Genomic DNA, 13,496 nt, shown 5'->3' with positions numbered 1-13,496 from the left:
AATAAAAAAGGTTTAAATGGGCTTCATATAATCTCCATACGTAGGTGTGAGTGTGTATGTGTGTACTAAATGAATTGAATTAGACTGTGTTAGGATAAGTTGTAAACAACATCCAAGGTCACAGAAATTCAGGTCAGTTAGAGTAGCATGAAATTGAGTGAATGTAATAAAAGAAGATAGAATGTATATATAAATAAAATTCCACGAAAAACACAATGAATAGCCTTATTGGCTGAGACGACTTACTTCCTTTTACTACAATTATATAAATTTATGAATCTAAGATCATTTTATTCATACCAGTGAGAGGACTTGAAGATTGATATCTCAAATTTTAAAACTCCGAACAACCTTACTCAGCTGAAAATCTTAAAACTCAAACTTATCCAACTGAAAACTTCTGATTCAAGGTAAAGAAAAATTTTCTCGTCTTAAATCTTGTCATATATATATATATAATATTTTATCTTTTACTACTTAAAGCTGTGGCCATGCTGGGGCACACTGTCATTATTGAGAACTTCCTCTGATATGTGGCATTTGGTGAATAAGGGAGTTTGATGTCATTGCCCTTATTTGTGCCTCCTGCCAGAAGGGAGGTTCATCCAGGATTCTCAACAGGGAGAGGTCCAGTTTTCTTTTGAAAACACATCCACTTTGTGTAGGTCCCTCATGCTTTTTGGGAGAATATTAAAAAGCTTTGGGCATTTAAAACCCAGGCTGTTGCAGTAATAACTGGTCCTGAAATGTGAAAGCAGTGTTGGAATCTTTGGCTCTGTGCAGTGGTGACCCGTTCTGGCGTTTGTGTAGCTTTCAAAGCCAAAATTTGGTACATTCCCTTCCAGGATCTTCCAGATGTATATCACTGCATATCTTCCCCACCTTCACTCTAGGGAGTAAAGTCTTACCTGTTTCAGCCTTCCCCAGTAGTTGAGCTGTTGCAATGAGATGATATTCTTTTAGTAGCTTCGCTGGATTGCTTCAAGGTCCACTGTTAATTTTACACTGTGGGGTGACCGTTGTTAGGAGCAGTAGTCCAGGCAGCTGAGGATAAATGTCCTCCAGCGGACCATCATGGTTTCTTTGTCCCTGGCTCTGAAGGTTCACAGGATCCATCCATCCAGCCATCTGCACTTTGTCGTCATCTTGTTAAAGTGCACTTGGAAAGAGGTATTATCACTCATGTCGATACCCAGATCACACACGTGATTGTAATTCCCCACTAGGCCAGTATACCCTGTATGTTTTCCGTTCAAATTTGGGTGCTGGTAGTGCAGGGCTTGAAATTTTCCAGCATTAAACTGCATATTATTGTCCTCAGACCATCTGTAAATTGCATCCAGCTACTGCTGCAGGCATGCAACATCACTACGGTTTTGCATTTTCTGCAAAAATTTCGTGTCGTCTCCGTAGCTAGCAAGGGTATCAGGGCAGTGGAGAGCATATCTGAGAGGGCCACTATGAAAATCAGTGGCCCTAAGACAGTGCCCTGTGGAACACCACTCACTATTTGTGGTTCCGTTGAGGTGGTACCACTGGCTACCACTGCCTGACTTCTGTCTTTCAGAAAGTCATGTAATCATTCTCCAAGTTTTCCACCTTTGCCAAGATCACGTAGTTTGTGGCATATCATATCATGATTAACTTTATCAAAAGCTTTTGCAAAGTATATTACGTCCACATTTGAGTTGTTAAGTAACTGTTTCAGCACCCAGTCATTGTGCTATAGGAGCTGTGTCAGGCAACTCCTACTTGGTCGAAAACCATGCTATCACTCAGCAAGTCACTTTCTTCCAGGAATGACTTTGCTTGTGTGTGAAGTCAGAGAGATAGGCCTATAAGTTATGGCACCTGCTCTGCTTCCTTCTTCATGGATTGGGCATATTATTCCCTTCTAAAGTTTGCTTGGCAGCTTGCCATTCGCAAGAAAACTCTGGAGGAAAATCTGTAGTGGTTTTTCCTGGGCATATATATGTATATACATTATATATATATAAATATTGATCATAGAACAAACATCAAATTCGAGTCAGCGACTTTATATATAACACCGTAACATTTCATCATATATAAATATTACCATGGCTCTTAAACATAAAAAGTATACATATATAAAATACACAGAAGGTAAAAAATATATACACGAATAAAAACACAGATATATAGAACAGCCTATCAAGAAGGTATATACAATTGGCTAAAAATTCTAAAGCGTGTCTTGCTGCTAAAAATCCAATTAAACTAAAATAAAATATCAATCGACTAAACAAAGAATTTGTTGAGATTCCTGTTCATCATGATGTGGGGGTCATTGCCAAGATGCGCTTTAACTCGTAATCGAACTGCGGCAATGAACTCCTGAAATGGCCATAGGTGTGTTTCACTTGATTTTGTGGAACTCTTCTTGCTCCTGGACTCTAACCTACCATGGGTTTTATGAAACAAACTTTTTTCACGTACTCTTTCATTTGAGGGGAGTAAGAAAATTTTTCTTTTTAGTCGATATTTTATTTGGATTTTTAGTAGCATGACATGCTTTAGAATTCTTAGTCGATTGTATATACCTTCTTGATAGGCCGTTCTATACACCTGCATTTTTATTCACATATATATTTTTTACCTTTGATGATTTTTATGTCTACTTTATATGTTTTTTTTTATATATGTATACTCTGTATGTTTAAGAGCCATGGTAATATTTATATATGATGAAATGTTTGGAGATACGGTGTTATATATAAAGTCATTGACTCGAATTTGATGTTTATTTTATGATCAATGTTTCTTTATCTCTGTCTCAGTTACATTTGAGCACTTCCTTTTTTGCAGTCCTATAAACCCTTTGTTTCCATAGAAAGGAGACAAAAATTATTTCTTGTCGTATACATATATATATATGTAAAAGGGCACCATTCGAGCGTGATCGTTACCAAAGTCGCCTTACTGGCACCTGTGCCAGTGGCATGTGTAAAAAGGGGTGGGGAAGGGTATCTTTTTTTCTTCGCAAATGTAAATAAACCCAATCTGTTTCTTAAACAAGGGACATATTCATACAGCACGGAATGTTTTCACCCCAAATAGACTCCAGCGATTGGTTAAAATTGCCGAAATGCTCGATTTTAAAGTGGAAATATCTTACAACATATAGAATTTTCTCAATAAAGCCAAGAAAAAATGATGTTTTATAAACACATTCTACCAGTATATGGAGTTTAAAAGTGTTTAGTTAACTAGAAATTGTGTTGACATGTGCTGTTCAAAAGGAAAAGATCCAAAATACATATAAAAAAATAAGTAATAAAAGTAAAACACGTCTATATACACGCATACCCGTATACACGTACACACACACGTCTCTATACATGCATACCCGCATGTCTATATACGCACTCTCACACACACACACAAAAAGGTTCATACACACATGTACAAGAAAAAAAACAGCTAAAGGCAAAATAGAGGAAAATGGGCAAAAAATGTGTAAAAAAGACAAAGACTAAAACACGTCTATATACACACATACTCGCATGCACGTGTGTCCACGTACAAACTTTTTATCTCTCTATACTTTTTACTTATATTTCTTTATATTTTTTATATATATATATCTATATATTTTTTACATATTTATAGAGATATTGTTTTATAGGTTTATTGCTCATATATTTTTTACACATATTTTTTCTCTATTCTACCTTCCACCCTGCATTTTCCCTGTGCGTATATAGACGTGTATATGGAATCTTTTGTGCGCGCGTGTGGATGTGTGCATGTGTGCGGATACAGGCGTATATAGACGTGTGTGCGTACATGCGAGCATGTGCGTATATAGGACGTGTTTTACTCATTGTCTTTTTACATATTTTTTTACACATTTTCCTGTATTTTGCCTTTAGCCGTGTTTTTTCTTGTACATGTGTGTATATAGACGTGTGTATGAACCGTTTATTGTGCGCGCATGTGTGTGTGCGTATATAGACGTGCGGGTATGCGCGTATATAGACGTGTGTGTTAACCAGACTATCAAATGCTGTTACACATCCCTGGTCACAATGTGCTTTGCATCATTTCATCTTTCAAGCAGGCCAGTGAGTGTTCCCCCTCATCACAACACAAGTCTCTTGGAGGGTGATCCATTTACAGCTGAGTGGACTGCAGCAAAGTGAAATGAGGTGTTTTGCTCCAGAATACAAGGTACTGCTCAGTATGGGAATTGAACCCACAATCTAGCCACTGTGAGCGCAACACCCTAACCACTAGGCCACATGCCTTTACACACACATGCGCACACAAACACACGTATACATATACATAGATGTACATATGTTTGCATATGCATGTATGGTAGTCATTTTTACATCTGTTTTCCATGCTAGCATGGGTTAGATGAATATGTATTTGATGCCTTTTTTTATTTCTGGATCCCCTTCATGTCCTTAATCCTTACCTGTTGCTCAAGTAGGGGATCTCTTATTCCAATGGTCTATTCGTCAACGGGAGAAATGATAACAATCTAATCACCGAAAGCTAAGAAATTGCCAGAGACAACAAATGTAAACACACACACGCTTGTGTGTGTGTGTGTGTGTGTGCTGTGTGTGTGTGTGTGTGCTTGTGTGTGTGTGTGTGCTTGTGTGTATGCGTGTGTGTGCTGTGTGTGTGTGTGTGTGTGTGTGTGTGTGCTGGTATGTGTGTGTGTGTGTGTGTGCTTGTGTGTGTGTGCTTGTGTGTGTGTGTGTGTGTGTGTGTGCTTGTGTGTGTGTGTGCATGTGTGTGTGTGTGTGTCATGTGTGTGTGTGTGTGTGTGTGTGCTTGTATGTGTGTGTGTGACCAATGAGACTGTGATAAGCAGAGCAATGTAGCAAACCAAAAGATGCAACACAATGACTGTTGTTAGGTTTATTAGTGTCAAGAAGAACATTCAGCTATAAATAATTGTTGAGATAAGCTGAAGTTTTTAATATTTATGTCATTTCATGGGAGATTTGAGAAACACAGTCTTCTTTAAATTGCTCTTTACCTCATTTTATAAGTTTTTAAAAACTATCTTACTTTCCTTTTTATTCAAAAGACATGGATGTAGATAAGATTATAAGCAAGATTCGGAATGGGGACTTTAAAGATGTGAAACGATTTATAAAAAAAAATCCTGAAACTGTAAGTTTACTTTATATTGCTTCTTCAATGTTGAATGTTTGTTTATTATTTTATACACAATATTAAATGTTCCTAAATAACCAGATATATTTGTCCATAATATTTCATTTCTTTCTTTACCTCTTTCCTCTAATCCTCATCATTGTCACTGTTTATAAATATTCAACCAGACAATGAGGCATGCCAGAATTGATGGAATGTGAGTGAGAGAGAAACCCATCCTCACACACTGCAATGGAGTATTCTGGCAGGAAATATTCAGTCCAAGAGATGGGGGACAGATGGACCCAATAGATAAATGATGACTTTGTCAAGAAATTCTCTTGCCATACACAGTTAAAGGTTTTACCGACGTCAAGGGCTACAGTATTTCTTTTGCAGAAGTTGTCAAACATAACCAAAACACTGGGGAGTCACGTAGGAATCAGACCCCTGCTTGAACCGGCTTTATGGAACTGTACTGGGGCTCATTGAATAGAGAAAGATACCCAAAGGGACAAAGATGATGGTTGTTTATGACTTTTTACTTCATAATTGAAATATTGGAAGTTAGAATGACTGGCTGGTAGTCAGCAGATAGGACACTATCAGCAAGAATTATAAAACAGGGCTTCTCTAAGAGAGTAGTGCTACCCTTGGGTAGGGTTTGTGGAAAATTTTTTAAGGACCAGGGAGCCAAGGTGGCTATGGTCGTACAAATATATAAAACTCAATGTGTAGTTGAGTTTGGATCAGAAACTAAAGTGAAGTGGTGATGCATCAAATGTTCACTTATTGTGGGGTGGTGCTGTGGTAAGTAGTCACCCATGTCAAGACTAGGACCCAAAAGTAAATTAATCTGACCCGTAAGAACATTAAAATCAGAGATATTGAATCATAGCAAGAAAAGGGGCATTGAAAAACTCTTAGTAAATAAAAAAGGGCCATAATTGAAAAGTTTAAGAAGCACTGGTATAGAACCATCATGGTTAGGGGGTGGTGGGTGGAATGATTCTGTAAAATCTATAGAGATACTCTAGGTAAGAGACCAGAAAATGTGGCTTTTAATTTGGGAGGGAAGACAGCTGACAAATGGTGAAATGCAAAAAACATCCTTTAATTTCTTGATGACCATCATACATGTATTTCAATGGTGAGTGAATGTCTGCCAGTTTTAGAGGGTAGGTGTTTTCCTCAAGGTGAAGTCAATAGTGTTTTTTTGTACAGGTGTAATACAGTTGTGTATGAACCACTCACACCTTCTTACATATTGTATGGCTACAAACTAATGTAAGCCCTGACACTGCTGCTGCCTCATTTAGGCTCAAAATTCTGATCCCTACTTTCAGAATATTTCTTATTTTCTCCATTGTTTCTTTTCATTTCTGTCTCCTCCTTTTCCATAGTTGCACATATTTAGCTGTGGTTGGTGTCGTTCCAAAGTTGTCGCAGATATCTAATCACAAATAATTACTTTGTAATAGATTCAGTGATTAATGTAAAAGGATTTTCAATCTTTTCCTTGAGCTTATGCATGAACTAAACAGTCTTTCTAAGCCTTTTTCACCTTGATTTACCTGTGCTCTACACCTTTCTTGTAGATTTGCTTTCATTCTTTTCCAAGTAGATCTCATGTTGCTGTTTCGCCAGACATATGACATCTGAAGATCCATGCTTCATTTCAAACATCCTGTTCTTCTCTCACCATTTCTTAAACCTCTTTCATCATTATAGCATTAAATGAAAGTGCTACTATGCCAGGCATCAGTGATAACACAGTGTAGAATTTCATGAGCTTTTCCAGGGAATATAAAACTAAAACCCTGTCTGACATATTTAGAATCTACACAATAATTTCCGAGGGTTTTGACCCTTTATAGCTCTTCACCTGTCCAATTACTTTATACACCATCCTATGGTCTAATCTCTGCTGTTGGTTAGTGTAGATGGTTTCTCTTATTTACCTGTGTGTCTCCTATAAGGTACCAAGTTTGAAATCTTGTCAGTGTTCTCTTCAATTCATAATTGATATCACAGATACCAGTAATAAACTGGAAGATTGTCTCAACTGATTTTTTTTGGCCTTCACTCAGACAAAAGTGAGGTTGTAACTAAAGACAGACATTTCATGTTTCATAAGAAAGACTCTTCCATCTGCCATGAAACGGTATTTGTACTGGTTTCCCTCGATATTGCTCTGTCCACTTCTATGAAAGGACAGGAAGCACAAATCATGTCAAGAAAGACACCAATGGTCGCCTAAAGTGCATGTCATAGTATAACACAGAATAAAACTCATAAAGACATAAAAGGGAGCAGTAAAAGAACCACAAAAAGGAAAGGGTGCATAGGAACCTCAGATGTAGTGTTTCTGAATTACAGAAAGTGTGGTGTTTTTGAAGGATACAGCTAACAACCAATGTAGATAGTTTATTCCATGCCTTGACAATTCTGAGCATAAAAATATTGTTTCTGATATCATGGAAACTGGGATGGGTGTTTTTTTTTACTTTATAAGCATGTCTCAGAGTGGTAAAGATATTAAATTGCAGAAGTGGTCAAAGTTGTTATTGAAAGATGAGGGATAATCTTGTGGGATTCTATCAAGTGAGTTGCTAGAAATAAAAACTTTTGTGTGTTGATGCATGGAAAAGCAATACTTTTAAGGAATAATAAGTGATTGAGAGAGGCTATTTGTGTGGTTGTACATCTGTGGACAGCTTCCAGTAATTCGGTATTCTGGACAAAATGAGCATACCAGATTGGAGATGTAACCTATACATACATACAGATCAGTATAGACGATGTGATTAAGGATTGGCGAACCAGATGGCTGCACCAGGCTCCAATCTTGATTCATATAGAATGAGGATACATGTATATATATATATCACACACACACACACATATATACACAAATACATATTTACACATATATAATTAGACACTCACATACTTGTGTGTGTGCACGCTTATATATATGTGTGTGTGTGTATATATTATATATATATATATATACATACACACACACATACATATGTATGATGGGTCTCTTTCATTTTCTGTCAGGCTCACTCACAAAGCTCTGGTCATCCCAGGGCTATAAAAGAAGACACTCAAGTGCCACACAGTGAGATTGAACCAAGAACCATGTGGTTGGAAAGCAAACTCCTTACCACACAGCCACGCCTGTGTCTACAAGGTCTCCTGACTCGTCTAGGAGGAGTGTAACTCTAAATAAGGGCAAACTCTGGCTGAGAAAACCCCTGCAACATGATGTGTGTGTGTGTGTGCATGTGTGAGTATGTGTGTGTGTGTGGGTGGGTGTGTGTGTGCATGTGTGAGTATGTGTGTGTGTGTGCATGCATTTGTGTGTGTGTGTTTATCTTTATTTCTCTTTCGTATTCCTTTTTTTCACTCCTGCATCTTCTTTACTCTCTCTCCCTCTCTCTCCATCCCTTTTCTCTCTCTCTCTTCTTTAATATATTTCACATGTCTTCTCTTTCTTCTCTTCAGGTCAACAGGAAAAATTCAGATGGCCTTACCTTACTCATGGCTGCCTGTGAACAAGGCAATAAAGAGTTAATAACCTTATTGACAAAATCTGGCGCTGATCTCAACATCGGTGACAAAGACAAGAAGTGGACAGCATTGCATTATGCAGTGGTGAAGTAAGGCTTGAATTAACTAAAATCTACAGATCTGCTTTTGTTTCAAAATTTCTTGCAATTCCAGACAAATTGAATATCCAAAGATACCATAATAGTGGCAGTGTGACACGATAACAACATGATAGTAGTAACCAAATAACATCTTTTTCTCATTTTCTCCATGAATCCTCTTCATTGAATCACAAAAATCTTTTTCATCATTTCTTGCCATAACAGATTCTTTTTGTTTTGGAGATATTCTTTGAGATCCAACAGTTCTTAAGATTGACGCTGTGTGATTCAGTGTCCTCTCTTGATATTGATTTTGGAGAAATCGATCAATTTTTCTCCAAAGAAAATGTTATTTGAGATCTAAAACAAGAAGAAAGATCCTATAGCTTGTTATGGCAGTAAATAATATGTAAATAGATTGAAATGCAATAGATCGATACTAGGGTTATAATTATGGGTGACATTTTCATTTGACACTGCTCGAAAAAAATCCCATTTTCCGTAGCGGTGTCGTATGAAATTGTCACCCATAATTATAACCCTAGTATCGATCTATTGCATTTCAATCTATTTTAGATTTAGGGTTAGAGTTAGGGTGAATTAGGCTTAGGGTTAGGGGTGGGTGAAGGGTATCTTTTTTACTTCACAAATGTAAATAAACCTAATCTGTTTCTTAAACGAGGGACATATTCATACAGCACGGAATGTTTTCACTCCAAATAGACTCCAGCGATTGGTTAAAATTGCCAAATGCTTGAAATTAAAGTGGAAATATCTTACAACATATAGAATTTTCTCAATAAAGCCAAGAAAAAATGATGTTTTATAAACACATTCTACCAGTATACGAAGTTTAAAAGTGTTTAGTTAACTAGAAATTGTGTTGACATGTGCCGTTCAAAAGGAAAGATCCGTTTTTGTTTTTGGGATTGATGAGAAATCTGCCTTCGATCAGTTTGTCTATATTGTCAACATTCTCTCTCTTCACAAAACGATTTTCCTTCATTATATAGTTATATAATCTGTGACGATCTCTCTAATATGTGTGTATATTCTGCTAAAAGCAGTATTTGGTAGACATGAGAAGAAGCTATACATTGTGGGATGTATAAACTAAAACTCAAGATGGTCTTGCTGGGTCGAAAATATGTATACATTATACCTTCACCTATTAATATATGTATATACACACACATTTGTTTGCTGTATATTAAGATTACATTCATGAATATACACATTTCAGTTGCTCATATTTCTCTCTCTCTCTCTCTCTCTCTCTCTATATATATATATATATATATATCCATATAGGATGTTTTCATTTTGAGGGCCAGATTTTCCTAGTTAACTAAACAATTTGAAACTTCGTATACTGGTAGAATGTGTCAAAAGAAAACATTATTGTAAACAAAATTGAAAACAAAATTGTAATTCGTAACTTAAACGTAGTTTAATTTTAAGAATTTTAACCAATGAAATCGCAGCATTCGAGCTCAAATTATTTACCTCTTCTTCTGTCTTCTACATGTGCTAGAAATAACAGCTATATCTCTTAAATTGATTAATTTCGTCGCCCAATAAAAATATTAACGATATTTTTTGAATATTTTCTTTATTTTTTTTTACCAAAAAGGCTTCTCCCATGGTTTTGAATGACCAGAAACAACAAAAACAAAACAATAATATGCCTAAATCGGTCTCGAGTTTGCGCGTGGAGTGTGAGTCGTATTGTAAAAATTTGCGAAATATTTTTTCATAAAATGATGCCCCCAGCTTGTCGGAAGCTGTGATATAAATTGGGGAAAAATCCTCGACACCAGTGCGTAATTGGTACTTAATTTATCGACACCGAAACGATGAAACATAACCTCCCCCTTCTGGTTTATTTACCTTTTGTGCAAATTTGTTGCGGCAAGGGGCAAAACACGAACGTGGAATGTATGCTTGTGTGCGTATGTGTGTGTATGTATATGTCCGTTTGTATGTGTGTGTACGCTTATATATTAATTACTATGTGCTTGTGCAAATGTATATGCATGTGTTTGAGAGAGAGAGTGTGTGTGTGTGTGTCGTGCGTCTGCTATATTTCTTTATCAATATCGATAACGCAGCAATGCTGGGATTTCATTGGTTAAAATTCGAAGATATTGGGATTTCATTGGTTAAAATTCTTAAAATTAAACTACGTTTAAGTTACAAATTACAATTTTGTTTTCAATTTTGTTTACAATAATGTTTTCTTTTGACACATTCTACCAGTATACGAAGTTTCAAATTGTTTAGTTAACTAGGAAAATCTGGCCTTCAAAATGATATATATATATATCATCATCATCATCGTTTAACATCCACTTTCCATGCTAGCATGGGTTGGACGGTTCAACTGGGGTCTGGGAAGCCCGAAGGCTGCACCAGGTCAGTCAGATCTGGCAGTGTTTCTACAGCTGGATGCCCTTCCTAACGCCAACCACTCCGAGAGTGTAGTGGGTGATTTTATGTGCCACCGACACAGGTGCCAGACGAGGCTGGCGAACGGCCACGCTCGGATGGTGTTTTTTACGTGCCACCGGCATGGAGGCCAGTCAATGCGGTACTGGCTACGGCCACGTTCGGATGGTTTTCGTATGTGCCACCGGCACTGGTACCACAAAACTACAAATTCCATTAATGTTCATCGAGTTTGCTTTTGATTTTGTCCATTTTCACTTGCCTCAACAGGTCTTCACAAGTAGAGTTATGTGTCCCAAGAAGGAAGGTATGCATAGGTGCACTGACTACGTTCCAGGTAGGGGTCATGGCTTATGGCCTCACTTGTCCAGCCGGGTCTTCTCACGCACAGCATACTTCCAAAGGTCTCGGTCTTTGGTCATTTCCTCGGTTAGACCTAAAGAGTGAAGGTCATTCTTCACCACCTCGTCCCAGGTTTTCCTGGGTCTGCCTCTTCCACAGGTTCCCTCAACCGCCAGGGTGTGGCACTTTTTCACACAACTATCTTCATCCATTCTTACTACGTGTCCATACCAGCGTAGACGCCTCTCTTGCACACCACATCTGATGCTTCTTAGGTCCAACTTTTCTCTCAAGGCACTTACACTCTGTCTAGTATGAACACTGACATTACACATCCAACGGAGCATACTGACTTTATTTCTTGCAAGCTTATGCAAATCCTCAGCAGTCACGGCCCATGTTTCACTGCCATGTAGCATGGCTGTTCGCACACATGCGTCATACAGTCTGCCTTTTACTCTGAGCGAGAGGCCTTTTGTCACCAGCAGAGGTAAGAGCTCTCTGAACTTTGCCCAGGCTATTCTTACTCTAGCTGTTATACTTTCGGCACATCCACCCCTGCTACTGACTTGGTCACCTAGGTAACGGAAACTATCAACTATTTCAAGTTTTTCTCCCTGGAATGTGACGGAAGATGGTCTCTGCGCATTTTCAGTGTTTATTGCACCAGAGCATCTGCCACATACAAAAACTATTTTCCTAGTTAGCCTTCCTTTGACATTGCTGCACCTCTTATGTGTCCATAGCTTACACTTGGTGCATCTTATAGAGTTCCTACCTACGCCTTTTCTACAGATTGAGCAGGGCCATCTACCTGATGACGTTTGAAATTTGTCTACCTTCCTACTTATTAGGACTTTGGTTTTAGCTAGATTGACTCTAAGGCCCTTTGATTCTAATCCTTGCTTCCACACCTGAAACTTCTCCTCGAGTTCCGATAGTGATTCAGCAATTAGAGCAAGGTCATCAGCATAGAGGAGCTCCCAGGGGCATCCTGTCTTGAATTCCTCCGTTATTGCCTGGAGGACTATGATAAACAGGAGGGGGCTGAGGACTGAGCCTTGGTGGACCCCAACCTCCACCCGAAATTCTTTGCTGTACTCGTTGCCAACCCTCACCTTACTAACAGCGTCCCTGTACATGGCACGCACAGCTCTCACTAACCATTCATCTATACCTAGTTTCCTCATTGACCACCAGATAAGGGAACGGGGGACCCTGTCAAAGGCTTTCTCCAAGTCAACGAAAGCCAGGTACAGAGTTTTATCTTTCGCTAGGTATTTCTCCTGCAGCTGTCTCACCAGAAATATGGCATCAGTGGTGCTTTTCCCTGGCACGAAACCAAACTGCATCTCATCTAGGTTGACTCTCTCTCTTATCAGTTGGGCTATGACGCTTTCCATAACCTTCATTACCTGATCCAACAGCTTGATACCTCTGTAATTACTTGTATCTAGAGTGTCACCCTTACCTTTGTAGCAGTTGACTATTATGCTACTACACCAGTCATTGGGTATGACTCCTTCGTGTATCACCTGGTTAACTATATTGGTGACTAGGCCATAGCCGACACTGCCAGATATTTTGAGCATCTCAGCAGTAATTCCTGATGGGCCTGGGGCTTTCCCTGTCTTCATGCTTCTAATTGCCTAAACTACAATGGAACTGTCAACTCGGATAGCTGGTCCCTCTATTGGGTCGATATTCGGCAGACTCTCTTTATCCCATTCATTCTCTTTGTTGAGCAACCTTTCATAGTGGCATCTCCAAACCTCTCTCTTTGCATCCTCATTCAGTGCAAGTGAACCATCATCCATGCGAACACATTTCTCTCCTACCACATCACGATTCTCTCTCACACACTGTCTTGCAACACGAAACACCTCAAGTCTTTGGTCCTCACGGCAC

At 38.4% G+C, this 13,496-nt stretch overlaps 1 protein-coding gene across 3 annotated transcripts; it reads left to right on the top strand.

Moving 5' to 3' along the window:
- The first annotated feature begins 259 nt into the window (after positions 1–259).
- Positions 260–10,170, top strand: LOC115231111 (ankycorbin-like). Of its 3 annotated transcripts, none has more exons than XR_004997638.1 (3): positions 260–410; positions 5,072–5,161; positions 10,143–10,170. XR_004997638.1 is itself a non-coding variant. In XM_029801196.2 (3 exons), exons 2-3 carry the CDS (start codon positions 5,074–5,076, stop codon positions 8,809–8,811), a joined length of 243 nt encoding a protein of 80 aa, XP_029657056.1. In that variant the 5' UTR covers positions 260–410; positions 5,072–5,073; the 3' UTR covers positions 8,812–9,243. The 3 variants fall into 3 exon arrangements, 1 of the variants encoding a protein (XP_029657056.1); XR_004997637.1 differs by lacking the exon at positions 10,143–10,170 and adding an exon at positions 8,653–9,243; XM_029801196.2 differs by lacking the exon at positions 10,143–10,170 and adding an exon at positions 8,653–9,243 and having other exon boundaries at positions 5,072–5,157.
- The last annotated feature ends 3,326 nt before the right edge of the window (positions 10,171–13,496 follow it).

The sequence above is a fragment of the Octopus sinensis genome, unplaced genomic scaffold (genome assembly GCF_006345805.1).
Source record: "Octopus sinensis unplaced genomic scaffold, ASM634580v1 Contig17431, whole genome shotgun sequence".
Taxonomy (NCBI): domain Eukaryota; kingdom Metazoa; phylum Mollusca; class Cephalopoda; order Octopoda; family Octopodidae; genus Octopus; species Octopus sinensis.
Note: the sequence above shows the minus strand (reverse complement) of the source record. Positions and strands in the feature narration are given on the sequence as shown.